Source organism: Malaclemys terrapin, chromosome 1, assembly GCF_027887155.1.
Source record: "Malaclemys terrapin pileata isolate rMalTer1 chromosome 1, rMalTer1.hap1, whole genome shotgun sequence".
Classification (NCBI taxonomy): Eukaryota; Metazoa; Chordata; order Testudines; family Emydidae; genus Malaclemys; species Malaclemys terrapin.
This window is the reverse complement of record NC_071505.1, coordinates 173010400-173029203: the sequence shown is the minus strand read 5'-3', so window position 1 is coordinate 173029203 and position 18804 is coordinate 173010400. Positions and strand designations below refer to the sequence as shown.

The following is an 18804-nucleotide window of genomic DNA, read 5'->3' as shown; positions in this document are numbered from 1 at the left end:
AGCCTGTCGCACATCCAGAGTGTGGAGGTGGTGCTCCTTGCTGGAGGCCTGGGGCAGAGAATCGGAAGAAAAATGTCCTGGCCCAGTTGATAGGCGGAGACCACCTTCAGGAGGAACGAAGGGTGTGGGTGGAGGTGGACCTTATCTTTATGAAATACAGCGTACAGGGGCTCGGAGGTCAGGGCCCTGAGTGCCGAGACCCGCCTAGCCGATGTGATCGCAACCAGGAAGGCCACCTTCCACGAGGTGTGTGACCAGGAGCATGTGGCTAGCGGCTCAAATGGAGGCCCCGTGAGACAGGCCAACACCAGGTTTAGGTCCCACAGTGGGCCTAACATACGGGAAGACCCCCGGCAGCCCGGCGCACCCCCCGGCTCCCAGCCCCGCGGGCCCGGCCCCCGGCTCCCCGCCCGGCTCCCAGCCCCGCGGGCCCGGCCCCCCGACCCCGGCCCGGCTCCCCGATCCCGGCCCGGCTCCCCGACCCGCGGGCCCGGCCCGGGCCCCCAGCCCCCCGACCCGCGGGCCCGGCTCCCCGACCCGCGGGCCCGGCCCCCAGACCCCGATCCCAGCCCCGGCTCCCCGACCCCGGCCCGGCTCCCCGACCCGGCACCATGCCCCCGGCCCCGCACAAAGAGGCCCCGGCCGAGCCTCCCGATTTTCCCGGACATGCCCGGCTTTTGGGGATTTCCCCCCGGACGGGGATTTGAGCCCCCAAAAGCCGGACATGTCCGGGAAAATCCGGACGTATGGTAACCCTATTTTAATTCACTTGAAATGTTGGGACTACAATTACTACAACATTCACAGTTTAAATAGTGCACTGCTTTCTCAACCCAGACAGAAAAAAATCCTAAGCAATAGGATGATCATGAGGTATCAACTGAACTGGCCTCCCCCATTTATATCAGTCATGTTAGTGTCAATGTCTTGGTAACACTATTTACATTCTAAAATGTAGAACAAAATCCACAAATATTGTTCCCTTCCCTTCTATACAGAGTTGTCAGATAGCAACCCACAGAATTGTTCTTTGGTCAGTGGCCAACTCAATATCGTAACTGGCTAGGGCAGAAACTGCTACTTTCTGAAGGAGTAATTAGACTAGGCATACCCACTGCAATCTGGTTTAAAAAGGAGCCATGGGTGCAGGTCGTTTCCCCCTTTCTGCCTTTCCTGCAAAGTTAAGGCCTTGTAACAAAAGATGCCACTCACATATGACATGGATGGCTGCTTTCAGATGTATTTCTGCTCAGTATCAAGTAAACTGCTGCACTTTACCGACTGGAACGTCTGTTACTATATGCACTGTTTTGACACTTGTCATCAATTTCATTTCGTTAAATGTAAGGGGTTTTTAGTACTCTCCCTCCCCTTCCCCACTACCATCATTGCAATTTTTATTCTTTCCAATGGGTAAATACATAAAAAAGGGGGTTCAAAGAGTTTCTGCCAACTATCCAAAGGCCACAGCTCTGCATACACTTAGGAGAGGTAAGTGGGCAAAAAAGAATACCACCTGCTGATTATGGCTATACCATTTTACAGCAGATGAGATTTTCCCCCCCTTGGCTCAGAAGTCAACAGGTGCTCAGCACAGCTGAAAACCATCTTTATGCCCCTTTTCCCATCTCTCCCCCAGAAGAGGCTCATTGCTTAATTATTCTTGGAAACATGACTTTTCTATAATGCCGCATATATTAACCAGAAATTGAGATTCTCTACTTTTTAATAATTGGTATTTTTCTTATTTTTTATTGTCTCAGCCACGTTACTATATTTATTTTAATTACTCTTTTCATTAATAATTACTATTCAGAATGGGCATGCCACCTTATAATTGCTTGTATAATCTGCTGCACTCATCACATGAAAATTCTTTGGAAGTTACAAGCTTGCATTTGGAGCATCAGATTGATGAGGAATAAATGTCTGCAGTGAACATTGGGTCTTCGCTGATGTACCCCACCATGCAAAATCTTTGTCAAAGTGTCCCTACTTAAGATGCTACTGCATCTTCACTTAATTAATTGTTCAAAAGTAGCGACCATCATAATGTATTTTAAAATTCAGGAAAATTGGGTGTAATTTTTCAATGTCACTTCTCAATGTATCAGTACATCACTTAATTATCACGAAATCATTGTTTTTGCAGCTATATTTGAGACACTTCGCACACAGCTGTGTTTGCCAAGTTGGGAGTTAATAAAGGAAACGGGATACTTCAAAGGAAATTATATGTTCTCACAAGATCTTCTAAGTTAAAGAGCATCTGTGGCTTTAGAGTCTATGCTGTCATATCAATCTAAACTTAAACCACAAAACAAAATGAGCTTCTAACAGCAAGAATGTATATTAAAAATTAAAGCAATTCTTTCAGTGATATGTAGTTTGCATATATTATAACCCATACGTTCAGGAATGGAACTTTTTTGTTTTTATTTTAATGGTTAGTGCATTATAAAAAATTAAAGCTGCAGTACATCACTCCTTCTCTTGGTAGGTCCAAAAATACTCTGAGTCCACGCTAGGCGGCCTTTAGTCCTAGCTGCTATTCCCGTTGCTAAGTCCATAAATATGTATCTGCAAATAAACTGCTCATTTTCATTATGTAAAACAAAACATAGAAAAGATGCGCACAGATACTATTCACTTTACTATTTTAGTCTTGTTTCAAAATTAGGATTTAGAGGTTCTAATGCATTTTAGGAAATCCTGACTACTGCAATCAAACTGATAAAAAAGTAGCATACTGTAGCTTTTAATCACATATACTCATTTGTACTCGAGGTAAATTGGGTAATACATTAATAGGGGAAAGATAAAGACTAAAGGCTTAAAGTAAACATCTGTGCTGTAAAGCAGTAACCTTTACTAATCCAAAGCTTTAAGTTCCCACACCAAATATATAACTTCCCAAAAATAATCAAGAAAAAAAAAATCAATACATTTGTATGATTTTATACTATACTTATGAAACACAACATATAGTTCCTTTAAAGTAATGCTGTAATGGCTCTAGATTCTACATTGTTCCAAAAACCTATAAACTCAGCATACTTATTAATTTAGTGATGGGTTGATAGTTATTCTGAACATCACCTTTAATCAGTGATATAATTTTCAAGATATCCCCAAGGAATACACACCTGTGATAAACCTGACCTGCCACTGGATGTCATTGCTACTGTATAAATGCAGTTGAAAGACCCTTAACTGTATCTCTAAATAAAGAGCACTGAAAAGTTCAGAAAAGAGTATGCTTCAAAAGGTGTACAAAAGGTGGGTTTGAGAATTCAATGCTACACAAGAGAACTGTCTTGACATGCTGCCTTCTCTTCGATGTATTAGGCAGAGAGCCACAATCATCAGCACAGTATCAGAAAAGGTTTATAAAATGGTACAAAGTATTTAAAAATAATATAACATTTTTGTACATACATTAAAAGAGTGTTCCTTTAAAAATAAATGTACTGTTTTCTAACCAGGTGGCTGCTGTTATGGACACCAGAAGTGCTCCCACATAATTCATCAGGATTTCACCACCAAAGTGTTTTGAAATTTAGAGCAGTTGAATATAGAGTTTTTGCTATATAAACCATCTAATTCAGCTGAGCACCTGAGAAGTAAAAGTTATGTGTCCTGAATCTAGAAATGTGGATATTAATACTTACCAAAAAACAAGATGCAGATTTAAAACAAATACATTCATATCTGAGAAGCTTTGGGTATCTTTCCATAACAGCAGAGCTGCCATGCCAGGGAAGGACAAGTCCTATCCCTCCTCAGCCCAGCCAGGACATGCAGCTATGAGTCTCCCTGACTGGGGGAGACTGGAATTTCACAGGGAAAAGCTTATTTCACGGTCATTGACACAGTTTTCATGGCCGTGAAATTGGTAGAATCCGATCTATATGCCAGCATGGTTTAAGTATTAATCATATATGGTCAGGCCCTGAACTCGTGTAAATCAGCATATCTGCAGCAAAGTCAGCAGAGTGACACAGTCTTACACCAGTTGAAGATCTGGCCCAGAGTGTGTTAAAGTGTCTATATTAACATTTCGGCTTAATCAACACAGAAACCCAAAAGGTCACATGACTAGAGCCAACGATTTAACTTTTAGGAAGAATGGTGAGGTGACCATACGTTTGGGGGGGGGGGGGGGGGAGGAGAGGGAGGAATCAGGCCTTGACTAGATAGGAAAAAAGCTGTGACTTAACACATTTTAATTAGGTATTTTAGGTATGTTTGCACCTAAAATAGGGAATTTTTAAACACCTCTAAAATATCGATCAGCTAACATGTTAGAACAAATATTAAAATCTGTCTATAATAGGTGATGCCACGTTTTTTTCACATCTGGTTAGCTCACTTACATTAGTAACCCCGAGATAAAAAAAACAAAAACAAAACAAAAAACATATTTGTATTAGTAAAGACAAGACCAAAGACAAGGCAATTTGTGTCTTTTTTTTTTTTTTTTTTAACTCAGATTAGCAGATTAAGGTAAACCCTATGCTCCCCCGTAGTCTTTACCACGCCCTGCTAACCCATGGGAAAGTTACAAACTTGTCTTCACTAGTTAGACAACGGGATGAGTTAAACACACGTCTTCCCACCCCCTTCCTCCCTTAATAAAATCCCAGTCACAAGAGAACAATCCTTCCTTTCATTCCCCCATGCTCTCTGTCCCCTTCAACTCTAAGCTTTCAAAAGTGAATTCCAAGATATATTGCATTTTTTTCTGGATATTCGGAACACAGGTCATCTATGTAACTATTGGTTTAATTAAAGTTACTCCCCCTTTAAACCAAAATAAGTGACAGGACAATCAGACCAATAGATTTCAAAATGACCCAAGGTACAAGTCCCTTGTTTTTGCTACATATGGAAGTGTCTACAGATCCTTGCCACTTTCTATTATATTTAGCATTCACAGTCACCCTCCTACCCAACTGAATAATCTTGCAAAACTTGTGAGACAAATTATATTTCTTTAGGTCCCGGATTTCAAACTGAAATCCAGACAGATTAGGTTGATAAAGCAACTGCTTCTTAATCTCTTTCATGGCACAGCACTAGTTTCTCTGGATTCTGAAATAAATTTTGCATTCATTGTATTAGAGGTTTGAGTAGCTGTAGATTTAACAGTTATTCCCAGTAGAGAAGAGAGATTTTGGTTCATGTATTGTATAGTAGAAAAGTTTATATGAACGAAGACTGAAGAGACAGTCTAGCAAGTAAAACTTCAGTATGTTATTCAACTGTTGTTTTTTTTTAATTAAAAAAAAAATACCCACAGAAAGGAAAGTCTGAAGCCTTGTAAGCAGTCAATGTCTACTCCCAACTGTTCTTACACATGCCTGTTCTGGACATTAGATCCACTCATGTGCCAGTGTGAATGTTATCATGCCTTAAATTAATCAGCACCAGTAATACCTGAATGTTTTGACACTGAACCTTTGCTATAAATTTCCAGTATAACATGGTTGAGGCAAAATATCTTTGTTACAAGAAGCAGGAATACATTAGGAAATTTTGGACCTAAGGCCAGGTCATCACATGACATTAAGACCTATAGGAACACACAAAATTTTGGAAAAAAAGATGATCTACATTTACTATAGATACATTTTTGTTGAGGAAACAAATCACAGAATATTAATTTTACCCATTAGCTAACAAACCAAGCCACAAAGCTCTTCCCCATCAGAGGACAAAGAATGACTCAAAGTTTGTTTAACATTTGAACCTCTAATTTGTATGAAGCAACACATGTTGAAAACCAAACTAAAAGTTGAGCAAGTTGTATGAAACACAAGCATGAAATATAAGCATATTCTCTGTGTCATTACATGACTTCAGGAGGGCATTATGTTCCTTTCTGGAAGGATCTATTTAATTCACCCTGACATCAAGTCTTAATTATTCAACCTTTTTCTTTTTTTCCTAGTTCATTAGAGATGACTCTTCACAATCCATTTGTAGGTCTGCTGAACTCTGCTATGGAAACATTTATCTCATCATACTGTCAGGAAACATATAAAAAATAACCAAATTTTTAGAGCTAATGACACCTCTAGTAATGTCTGAAGGTATTCAAAGTGAAATAAGCACCTGAAATTATCAAGTCCTTTTTTCCCAGTGGAAATAAAAGATGATGATAAACTACTGTGCAAGAAGGAAAGAATGTGACTCCTTCAAACTGGATATGAATGTTAATCTGAAATAGAGGGGTCAGCTTTAGTATTCCATACAAGTTCCACTATCTTGAACTTTCTTCTAGAAAGGCCAATTAGTTGCCTCATTCTGGAGAAATGGATTTAGTGCATTTGTTTAGCTATAATATGTAACATATGTACAGAATATGTAACCATGTACTGAAATTAAAATTTTGGGATGGGTCATAGCAAACTGTGACTCAAGTAATCTGAATATGGGTATAGAGAGTAACTGCAAGTCTTGTAACACCAAGCAGTTATGATTAGCAGTAATAACAATTCATCCCGTTGTCATCATGAATTTTAAGTGTATTTGTTAATTAAAGGTCTAATTACCAAGAAGTTATTCTACTCAGAAGGCAAGATACAAACAGTTCATCCTATTCAATGGCAAAGTGCTTACGTTATGTATCACAGTACACCGATCGCTCACTAAATACCAAGTGGAAATCCTCAGTCTTCACAAGATTGGCCTAAGTTACCAACAGATTTCCTCTGAAACAGTGACATCCCTAGACAGATACAATCCTTAGAAATGATGGCACTGTCAACCTCAAGCATGAAACTTACGGAAGCAACAGGAGGAGCTGTGATGCAGCTGTCCTAAACCTATGGAACTCTTCTCTGAAAGTGGTGAGATTTGTGGTCATCACTTGTGCAACTAAGCTTTCCCACAGCTCCATTGTTGAAATAATCAGCTTAATATGGAAAAAAAAAGATGACTACTATATATCAATATCTAATCCTTGCTGCCTCAGAGGAAGGAGAAAACAAAAAGGTACCAAATGTAAACCTTTATCCTGTAGTAATTATTTGTTAGGAACACAGCTAGTATGGTAAGGAGGATGATATAAATGCATAAACAAAAGATTAAATGTACATTACCTAGGTCTTGTCAAGCTTTGAATAACTAGTGAGGAGTAGCTATTGCTCAAGAGCTATTCTGCACTAGCTCTGTGGGTGGAAACTCTGATTCCCCACTAAGAGTACCTTTGGATTCACCTAAACTACATACTTTCGAAGTTAGGAGTTAGTGTGAAGTAACTATTGCACCATGAGTCCACACCATAGCTGTTATGCACTAACTTCCCTGTGAATTCCCCATGTAGACCAGCCCTTAGACTGCAGACAATACATTGTATGTATGCAAACTGTTGATCTGTTATATTTACAGTATCGAACAAGTGTTCTAATTCGGCAAAAGTTCAATTTTTAGTATAACTGACAAAAAATAATTACCATTAAAAACTGCTAAATGGTTTTGTACGTACTTTGAATAGTCAAAAAGTCTGCTGTCCCAAAGACTATGAGTTCCTCTAGGACCAGAATGGAAAAAGCAGGAATCTGTACCATCAAATTTGTTCAGACCATCCTCAGAGTTATTTGATGCATGGCTGTGTACAACATCCAATAGAACAGTAATTCCCAAGGAATGGGCAATGTCAATCAATTCCTTCAGATCATCTGGGGTTCCATAACGGCTGCAAGCATGAAAATACAATGCATTAGGCAGAGGTAACCTCAACTTTTTTTAAAAAAAAAGGCTGAATACGGTTTATGCAGAAAACTATACATTCATAGAGTTAATAGATAAAAGCTTAAGTAATTTACTAGGGAACTCCCATGTAGAGGGAATGAATGATCTTCAGACAGTCACAATTCCCCCCCCCCGTTGGAGTAGCAATTGTGCAATACAAACTGACAATAAACACGTTTAAACAAAATAGTACACTATATGCTGACTAAAATATAAATAATAATTTAGGCATGATTAAAGTTTTTAAAAATGGATTGCCCCCAAATTTGAGCTTTTTCCTCCACTCACTTCAGGAAAAAAGAAAAAAAAAAACTAGTCTTGAATAAAACTGGTTTATGAAAAGTATTCCAACTTTCACAGTCTTACTTTTAAGCAGTTTAACACACTTTGCACCTGTACTTTTCAGATTTAATGTAAAGTATTTCCTTGTTTAGTAAACAAACTTCACAAATTTCTATATGATTAGAATTAAATAATCCATGATGTGGAAATTACTATGGATTCAAATGAGTACGAGATAATGAAAATAACACCTCCGCCCAAAATTTGCCACCTGTTACAAGTTGTTATCCGACTTGTACTTACTTGGTGCCATTATTACAGTTCAATTATTTCTTTTTAAATCATCAAAGGGTGTCAATAGACAATGTGCACTTTGTTCAGCTAATTAAAACCAATTAAAGCTTCCTAAGTTTTTCAGTCACTTTTCTTCTTGACGAAGCTTAAAAATAACATTCAAATTTACCTTGATTATCTTTAACCATCACCTATTTCTACAAACTGATGGGCCTCAAAGCCATCTAAATACAGTCTGCTATGAGTATGTAATAAATTTAATTCTTACAGGATATGTAACTTGTCATTTCATTACATGACTACCCTTTTTGTAAAGCAAAACAATTAGGCAATACCTATTAAGAACAAGCACCTTAAAGATACTTTTATTTACCACAACACAACATGCTGGACATCATTTGTGCTAATTCTCAATTTTGCACAAAAGTCTATGCATAAAAAAAACACAGCTGAGGTCCTAAAGTTCAGAAGCTGGGATCAAAATGCTTTGCCAATTAACATTTCTCATGATCTTTCTATTATACTGTACACTATATTAAAATTTCATATAGAACTGATAATTCTAGACAGCTGTTTGATAATTATAGACAGCTGGTTTGTTGTTGAGCAGGGGGTTGGACTAGATGACCTCCTGAGGTCCCTTCCAACCCTGATATTCTATGATTCTATGATTCGGATAAAAAAAATCAATACAAAGTGAAGTCTGGATATGATGCCAGAATTCTTACAGTGTACTATTTGCCTAAATTGTGCTATTTGCCTAAATTTAAATACTATTTCACCAGCCACAGAAAAAAGTGAAAGGTGTGCATAAGTCCTTAGAAAAACCTACCTTGATGCTGCAAAAAAACTTGTGATTTGATAACCAAAACTGGCATAGTAAGCATGTTCCATAATAGCCATCAGCTGAACACAATTGTATCCTGTTAAAAAAAATCCCACAGTTACAGGTCTAAACCATAATTTGATACACATATTTGATATACTAGAAAAGTTAATTACATCTAAATGGCTTCTCTTTCCTTATTTTATCTGGTTCTAAATCTCTAATGTCTAATTAATAATTAAGCACAGACTCAGTCTTTCTTAAAAGTAATGCCATTTTAACATTTTATATTTGTATGACCTTCCCATCAAAAATGGGAAGGTCAATTTCTCAGGTGATCTACATATGAATAGACAGATTCAATATATCAGTTTGAACAAGCAATAAATGATATGCAAATATAATCTTAATTTGACTTCAGAATATTAACGACACCAATCTGCATGTCCTGAACTTCAGCTGCACTTTTGATATTTACAGTGTTGTCATGAAAGCAAACTAAGAGTAACTGATTAATAGTGCTATATCTTGCACTTTACCAAGATTTTTCTTAGTATTTCAAACACATTTTATTTCTATCTTTAATCATTACATATTTTCTTTCCAAACTCGTTTTCCTCAAGGAATCTTTCGAAAAGAACAAACATTAAAGCCGTATAATTCTGCTTTGAGCTTATGAAGCAGCTGAGAACCAAGAAAAACTTTTTTTTGGTTCCTTATTCAACCCAAACGTGTTTCACTAGGATATTAAATGAAGAAAATCTAAAGGGAAACATTATATTTTAATGATGAAACTGTCATACTTAAAACAAATCTTTGCTAAGCTAACTGTAATATCAGCAAATAAATGCCCTATCAGCAAGTGATAACCTTCAGGTCTATTTGAAAAGTCTGTCAAGATCACAGTTTCTCTTTACTATTCGTTTTAAACTCAGATCTTCAGCATATTATTTAGCCTATGCTTCAGCCTAACTTTATCCTGTTTATTTAATTTATCTGTGATGTCACGCTTACTTTTGCCCTCAAAGTCATCATAGTTACTATAAAAAAAAAAAATGGGCTAGCATTAGCTCAGCAATTTGTCTAAGGTATATAGCCATTTTACAATTGAGGATTGTTGCATGGTTACCCACAGCATTTTTGTAAATAAACAGTACAAATTATGTCAAATGATTATCCTTTTATTTGCTTACTATTTATCTTGTTGTTTGCCATGTATATATTTCTTCATACTTTTAATATTTCAGCATTCTGACAAAAAAAAGAGTGCCCCTTAAGAAAATTATTAAAAATAACAAATCCTTAAGTAGGTCTGGCTACAAACAGGTAGATAAAATTTAAATCAGGCATACCCGTAAATGATTGATATTGTGCATACACTTATATTATTGTTATTTTGAAGTCTGAAACCATTTTACATTGTATCCATGACATTCCTCCTCCCCCTAACGAAAAATCTGTAGGCAGAGTTGCATGTTTTCAGACTTCCATTGAAAACATTAGTCTCCTGGAAAGCAAGAAATTAGTTTACAAGAGAAAAACAACATCATCACAAGATTAAGTGATAAATCTGTATTTTTAGCTGGTTATGGTTGGCGGTCCCCAAATACAGAAACTCACTCACTCTGGCAGTCAGCTTAACTTTAGTGACAGGTTTCAGAGTGGTAGCCATGTTAGTCTGTATCAGCAAAATGAACTAGGAGTACTTGTGGCACCTTAGAGACTAACACATTTGCTTATGCTCAAATAAAGGTGTTAGTCTCCCAGGTGCCACAAGTACACCTCGTTCTCTTAACTTTAGTGAATGATGAAAGGCATTTTTGTCAAACACTGACTTTAATATAAATCATTATATTTTATTTATGGTTGGTTTGGTTAATATGTGGATGAGCGCTGTGTGTATCTAGTGTTTGACATCATATCTGGTTTTACTAGCTGCCATTAATATGCCAACATTTGCCATAGATACCAAATAAAGTTAGCATAGTTATTTCCCATTCCAAACACAGTAAGGCATATCATCACTGTAGGGCAGTGGTTCCCAAACGTTAACAACCCGCAAACCCCTTTCACTAAACTGTGAAATCTCGTGAACCCCCTCCTAAAAATGGTAGGTTTCAGATTATTTTCAGGGATTTAAGTTTAACTTTCCTCAGGTTTCAGATTATTTTCAGGGATTTAAGTTTAACTTTCCTCAGTGTGATGGATGCCCCAACTGCCCGGCCCCACTCTCCCTGGGGCTCGGGCTGCCAGCCGCATGCAGAGCGCTGGGGTTCGAACTGCCAGCTCCCCCGCTGACGGGGGGCAGGGCTCAGGCTGCCGGCCCCAACTGCCCGGCCCCACTTCCTCTGGGGCTCGGGCTGCCAACCCTGCATGGGGAGCGCTGGGGTTTGGGCTGCTGGCTCCCCTGCTGACGGGGGCAGGGCTCGGGATACCAGCTCCAACTGCCCGGCCCCGTTCTCCCTGGGGCTCGGAACATCTGCCCTGTAACCAGGTCCCACCTGCTGTTTCCAATGCCCAGGGTCCTCTGTCCGCCATTAGTGAAATTTTTCTGGCGAACCCCCTGTAACGTTCTGCAAACCCCCAGGGGTTTGTGAACCCCAGTTTGGGAACCACTGCTGTAGGGTAATGGCTAGCAAGTGTTCATGTAATCTTTTATGTGCCAAAGTGCAAAAACTCTTAAAGCACAAAATAATATAAATAATTTGGTTCTTTTTTGTTGTTGAGATAATCATTCCAACAATTTTATCTACAGTCGATACAGTTACAATAATACACCACAATTCTTTCCTAAACAGAACTGCTCAGGTTAATTGCTGTGTAATACTAGAAGAGAAAGTTACTCACCTTACAGTAACTGAGGTTCTTCGAGATGTGTGTCCCTGTGGGTGCTCCACTCTAGACGCCGTTGATCGGAGATCTTCAGTAGCAGTGCCTGGTCGGGACACATGCGCTCAAGCTGGCGTCTCGCGGTCTTGTTAAAATCTGCCCAAGCACGCGTGTCCCACGCCCCCCTCGGTTCCTTCTCTACCATGGAGAAATCATACTAGTACTCCAAAGTAGAGGGGAGGAGGGTGAGGAGTGGAGCAGTACCCATTATGGTTGATGGGACTTTGGAGATGTGGCAGTGAGTACTGTAGAGAGTACTGCATGACTACTATGTGTCTGCCATGGTATCCTGCGTGATGGCACAGTGTTTTGCAAACGTGTGTTCAGATGACCATGTAACCGCTTTACAGATGTCAGGAATGGGTACGTTATGTAAGAAGGCAATGGATGTCGACATGGCTCAAGTGGCATGAGTTCTAATGCCTTCGGGTGGTTGAATAATTTGGATGCAGTAACAGGATCCGATGCAGTCAGAGATCCACTTGGATAGGCGATGCCTAGAAATAGCCGTACCTTTCGATCTTTCGGTAATGGAGACAAAAAGAGTCGCGGGGACTTACAAAATGGTTTAGCCCTGTCTAAATAACAGGTGATTGCTCGCCTGACGTCAAGAGTATGCAGAATTGCCTCGTGGAGAGTCTTGTGAGGTTTGGGATAGAAAGTAGGTAAGTATATCGGTTGGTTAAGGTGGAAGGCAGACACCACCTTAGGGAGAAACTTAGGATGTGGTCTCAGGGTGACTTTGTCTTTGGAGAATATTGGGTAGGGAGGATAGGCCATCAGGGCGCTTATTTCTCCTACTCTCCTTGCTGACGTTATTGCAACTAAGAAAGCTACCTTCGTGGACATATGAAGAAGAGAGGAGGTAGCCAAGGGCTCGAATGGAGGTTTCATGAGACCACGGAGAATGAGGTTAAGATTCCTTGTAGCTGCCGTTGGATAAATTTCCGGGTAGAGATTTTGTAGGCCCGTGAGAAATCGTTTTATGTTGGGGTGGGTAAAGAGTGAGTAGCCTTCTAACAAGTCATGGAAGGTGGTAAGTGCTGCCAGGTGTACTTTGATGGAGCGGAGTGAGAGTCCATCCTGTTTCAATTTTAGAAGGTAGTCTAGGATGTTAGGGAGGGTTACTGTATGGGGTGTTAAGTGATTATGTGAGCACCACTGGGAGAAACATTTCCACTTCTGCAGGTAAGTTTTAGAAGGGGAGTCTTTTCTACTGTGCAAGCGGACGTATCAAACTTGCTCAGAACAAGCTAGTTCGTGGGTTTGGAACCATGAAGAAAACATGCTGTCAGGTGGAGCTTCTGGAGCTGAGGTGAAGAACCCATCCGTTGTCCTGGGAATGCAGATATGATCTGCTGGGGACAGTCCATGGATGACGGGAGGACATGTGGAGCAGGTATGGATACCACATCTGTCTCGGCCAAGCCAGGGCAATAAGTATAACCTGGGCCTTGTCGTCTCTGATTTTGCGAAGAACCCTGTGCAGCAGAGGGATTGCTGTGAAGGCATTCAGGAGAGAGATGTTCCACGGGATGAGGAATGCATCCCCTAGGGATGCAGTCCCGAGTCCTGTTCTGGCACAAAATAGACAACATTTGCGATTCTGGGTTGTGGCAAAGAAGTCTATTGACGGGGTGCCCCAGAGGGAGAAGAGCTGTTGAAGTATTGTGGGGTGCAGTTCCCATTTGTGTTCTGTCGAGAAGTGCCTGCTGAGTGCGTCGGCAGTAGTGTTGTGGCAGCCAGGTAGGTAAGAAGCAATGATTTGTATGTGATGTTGTATGCACCAATTCCATAGCCGGATGGCTTCCACGCATAGGGAATGTGATCAGGCTCCCCCTGTCTGTTGATGTAGAACGTACATGCTATATTGGCTGCTAGGACCCGAATATATTTGTTCTTTATGAGGGAAAGAAAGTGAAGGCAAGCTCGTCTCACTGCTCTAAGCTTTAAGAAATTGATGTGTAGGCGCGTCTCTGATGTGGACCAGTGGCCTTGTGTCCTTCTAGATGTGCTTCCCAACTGATTAGGGAAGCGTCCGTGGTGAGTACGAGTGTTGGGGAGCGTTGCTGGAAGGTTATGCCCGTGCAGAGGTTTTCTGGTCTTGTCCACCATTGTAGGGAAGCTACAACATTGGCTGGAGGAGTTAGCAGCATATCTAAGGTGTGTCTGTTGGGTTTGAAGTTGAAGTTGAAGCCAGCCCTGAAGACATCTCGTGTGTAGCCTGGTGTACTTGACCACGAAGGTGGTGGCTGCCATGTGACCAAGGAGCTATAGGCAAATTCTTGCCTGTATCCTGGGACGAACAGAGAGTGTGCGTATGAGCTGTATGATAGCTAGGAATGTGATGTGGGAGTGAGAATCTGGTTCGGATTGAGTCCAGATGAGCTCCAATGAACTCTATCTGCTGTGTAGGTGTCAGGGTGGATTTTTGGACATTTATTTGGAGGCCTAGGCTGGGGAAGAGGGAGATGGTGAAATGGGTAGGAGTTGCTCTTGATGAGGCAATCGTCCAGGTAGGAGAACAGTGTGATCCCATGTTTGTGGAGGTGAGCCATAACTACAGCTAGAGTCTTGGAAAATACTCTCAGCACCGTGGAGAGGCTGAAAGGAAGAACTCTGTATTGAAAATGGTCGTGTCTGATTGTGAATCAGAGGAAGCGTCTGTGGGATGGATGAATTGATATATGAAAATAAGCATCCTGTAGGTTGAGGGCTGTGGACCAGTCCCCTTGATCCAGTGCAGGTATTATTGTGTCCACTGTGACCATCTTGAATCTTTGTATCCTCACAAATTTGTTCAGTTGACGTAGGTCTAGTATAGGCCTCCATCCCCCGGTCTTTTTCTGGGTCAGAAAGTAATGGAGTAGAACCCTTTCCCTGAAGGTTGTGTCAGCACAGGTTCCACTGTGCCTACTTATGGAAGGCAAGCCACTTCTGCACGAAGTAAGCGCTCATGAGAAGGGTCCCTGAAGAGGGACAGAGAAGGGGGAAGAGTAGGAGGGTAGGATATAAAAGGTATGGGGTAACCTGACTGAACTATTTCAAGGACACAATGGTCCTGCATAATCTGCTGCCAGGCATGTTGGAAACCCTGGAGGTGTTCAATGGGCAAGTAGGTGGTGGAATCAAGGGATGGTCGTGCAGACCCTCGATCAATGCTTCAAAACTGTTATTTCCCAATGGGTGGGAGGTAGTTGCTTGTGCTTCATTTTGTCTGTGCTTAGGAGGTCTAGCGCGATTCCTGGTTATATTGTATGGTCTGGGTTGAGGCCGGTAATACTGTTGTTTGCATGGTCTTTGATAAGGTTGGTATCGTTGTCTCCTGGGAAGGGATGGGTGAATGCCTAGGGTGCGCAATGTCACTCTAGAATCTTTCATGGTGTGAAGGACTTCATCCATTTTTGTGGAAAAAAGAGCTTATCTTTAGCCAAGGGTCCTCCACTTTGGTCTGCAGGTATTTAGGGATGCCAGATACAGAGAGCCATACAGATCTGCGCATAACCACAGCAGATGCAATAGTGCGGGCTGCTGTGTCTAGAGATGTTTGTAAGACCATTCTTGAAATCAATTGGCCCTCAAGAAGGATTGATTTGAAATCTGCTCTCCTATCCTCTGGAATAGAGGAGGCAAATTCCAAAAGTTTATTGTAATTATCGAAGTCGCAGCTTGCAAGGAGGGCAGAATAGTTCGCAATTCTTTTTTGTAAAGTGGAGGACATATAAACCTTGCGAACCAAGACGTCAAGGCATTTAAGGTCGTTGTCTTGTGGGGTGGGTCGATATTGTGGCTGTTTCATCCTTTGTGCAACTGCATCTATAACAAGAGAGTTCGGTTGTGGATGAGAAAATAAAAGTCAGCATCCTTAGCGGGAACATAGTATTTACGTTCAGCCTTTTTGGAAGTTGATAAGAAAGAGGCTGGAGTCTGCCAGAGAGTGTCAACTGGTTTCAGGAGTGCATCATTTATGGGGAGTGTGATCCTTGAGGGCGCAGAGGGTTGGAGGATTTTGAGGTGTCTCCTGAACCTCTTCTAAGGGGATGTCTTGGTTGAGGGCCACCCTCTTGAAAAGTTCTTGAAATTTTTTACAGTCGTCCACATTCTGTGGAAGCAGAGGGAAGAGGGTTCCGTCTGGAGCTGATAGAGAGTTAGGGGACGATGAGTAAGGATATGGTCCATAGCTCACGTTCTTGTGGAGGGGGGTTCAGGCACTCTAGAAGTAGACGGAGCTGGAGATCGAGGCGCAGAAGGAGGTAGAGGTTTGGTGGAAGGGGCTTGAGGGTGAGTGGCAGTAGGAGATGGCCATGGGCACCACTGAGGCCAAGGCATAGGGTAGGAGAACCCTCCCATGGGGGGGCGAAGTAGGGAAACTGAGGCTGGTAGTTGTGAGCCATGACCTGAGGTGGAAAAGGTTCTGGTGGAGGAGGAGAAGCAGGTGGGGAGAACTCTACCTGATGCTGCATAATAGGTTCGCTGTTAGTAAAGGTAGCCAGGTCAGGTGGAGAGAGTGGCTGTTCAAAAAGTGAGCCCTGTGTATCCAGGAGTGGGGAATTAGGCTCAGGTGTCACTGAGAGGTCACATTGACTGAGAAACTGTTGCTCCTGCTCCCTGGGCTGCGCTGAGCATGAACTGCGCTCAGGCACATTACTGAGTCTGAGTTTTTCCAGTGCCATGCGTCGCTTGGAGGTGCCCTGCAGGGGGTCCACTGCCGGTACCGGAGCCGCAGGCAGGCTTGGTGCTGACGTTCTTTTTGGCACTGGGACAGAGCGCGCTGTCGGCACCGCATCTGTTTTCAGTGCCAAGCAGAACGGTGCCGAGGAGACCTTCCCGTTATGGGAGATCGGGTCCCTGCCTCTGTGCTCCGCGGGAGCCACGGCTGAGGCATTGTGACAGCCTGAGGCGCCTGCCTTCTGCACTGTCAATACAGAGGGTAAGGATCTCACGGGAGACCCTTTACCCTTGTTAAAGTCTCTCCTCAGAGACTGTTGCGCTTCCTGCCTCTGCTCCTGAGAGGGTGAAGCCATGCTCCCAATTGGTTCAGATCTGGCCGGGGAGTGTGAGGGAGAGGGTTTCACTTTCCCAGTCTCCAAAGGCGGCTGTAGAGATTTTCTCATTAATAGCATTTTAACCCACAGTCCCTGTCACAACAAACCCTGGTCTTGAGGCTCGTACGGTGGAGGCACTTTGTGGGGGCATGTGTTTCGCCAAGGCACTTCACACAGCGTGAGTGCCCATTAGACCTTGGCATGGAGTCCTGACAGGAAACACTTCTTAAATCCTGAAGCCCCTGGCGGTATGAATTAGAAATGGCAGGGGAGAGTGTCTCAGCGGGAGACAAGCCTGAAGTGTAAAAGTTTTGTTGTTGTTTTGTTTTGTTTTAAACTAAGTAACTAAACAATGTAACTATTCTAAAGGAAGGGAAACAACTGGGATGTTACTAACAACTGCTCATATGTTCTTCGCAACTGTTTCCTAGAGAGACCGGGGAAGAGAATCAGCACTGCCCCGAGTCCTGTCTTTAGCCGAGGACGGTTGAGAAGGAACTGAGGGGGGCACGGGACTCGAGCGCTCAGGCAGATTTTAACAAGACCGCGAGACACCAGCGGAGTGCATGCGTCCTGACCAGGCACTGCTACCGAAGATCTCAGATCAACGGCGAATCGTCACCTAGAGTGGAGCACTCGAAGAAGAACATTCATATTATCACTTTAAAATTGTCACACGTCACATAGTAAACTTAAAACTAGATACAGTATTTTTTCTATATACATATATAGAAAAATAAAATGTAGCTAGTACATTACAAATAACTGAAAACAGGATTATTTAAGCTTCACACACAACCAAACCCCTCCCACAGACACTCAATTATCTTTTCCAATAAGAGCAGAGACTTATTACAAATTTCTCTCGACACACATTGCACCAAGAAGCATGTTACTTACCAAGATCCTTTATTTTAGGTAGAATGTTGTATGTAAAGTTTTTATAAGAAGCAACTTTCCCTTCTGGGGAAGCAATTCCCACGTGGGATTCATAAATTCTTAAGCTTTTTGGTTTCTTTGGTTGAGGATGTTTACGCTATTGAATAGAAAATGGTTGTCATTAAAGCATAGCATCTGAGAATGTCAATCTTGTTATATAAACACACTGTTTACACAAGTAAGAGAAAAAAGAACCAGTATATTAATTTTAAAATCCGGTAAGCGAATTGTTATGCAACATATTCCCGCTAGATTAACGCAATTAAAATTGTAAATACAAAAAAAAAAAAAATCTACTCCAATATTAAGATTGAAAAAAAAAAAAAAATCAGAGAACTTGATCACTCTTTACTTGACATCCTCACAATCAGTACTTCAATGACTCCATTGCGCAAATGTCTTGAAGTGCTGATTTTGTGTGAAAGTGACTTTAAAACGGCACAAAGAAAACAGATCTGCTGATTGTATTCTTAGTCAGATCTGCTCAATTTAATGACAAAAGGATTTTATTTTATTTTATTAGTAAAGCACATTCTTCTGGTTAGTGCAGGACATAAAAATTCCTTTGCCAATGTCAGGTAGAAAATTCCACTCAGCTGGGGAACCTAAGTTTTACAGAATATAAGCATTCATTAAGTACAGTTCTAAAGACCACCTTTCAAATGTGACAACTAGAGCTGGTCAAAAAGCCTTTGGAAAAAAATCAAGTAAGGAGTTTGTATTCCAAGTTGATTTTTTCCCCAGGAAATTTATTGGATTAAATTCCAAACT

At 41.4% G+C, this 18804-nt stretch overlaps 1 protein-coding gene across 1 annotated transcript in view; it reads right to left on the bottom strand.

Annotated features, from left to right (window-relative positions):
• The window catches only part of GBE1 (1,4-alpha-glucan branching enzyme 1), a 289971-nt gene that overhangs the window by 120403 nt on the left and 150764 nt on the right, over window positions 1–18804 (bottom strand). The window contains exons 5-7 of the mRNA XM_054046998.1: window positions 17995–18130; window positions 9167–9257; window positions 7493–7702 (exon numbers count right to left, since the gene is read on the bottom strand). Coding sequence (XP_053902973.1) covers window positions 7493–7702; window positions 9167–9257; window positions 17995–18130 — 437 coding nt within the window. The remainder of the gene's footprint in view (window positions 1–7492; window positions 7703–9166; window positions 9258–17994; window positions 18131–18804) is intronic.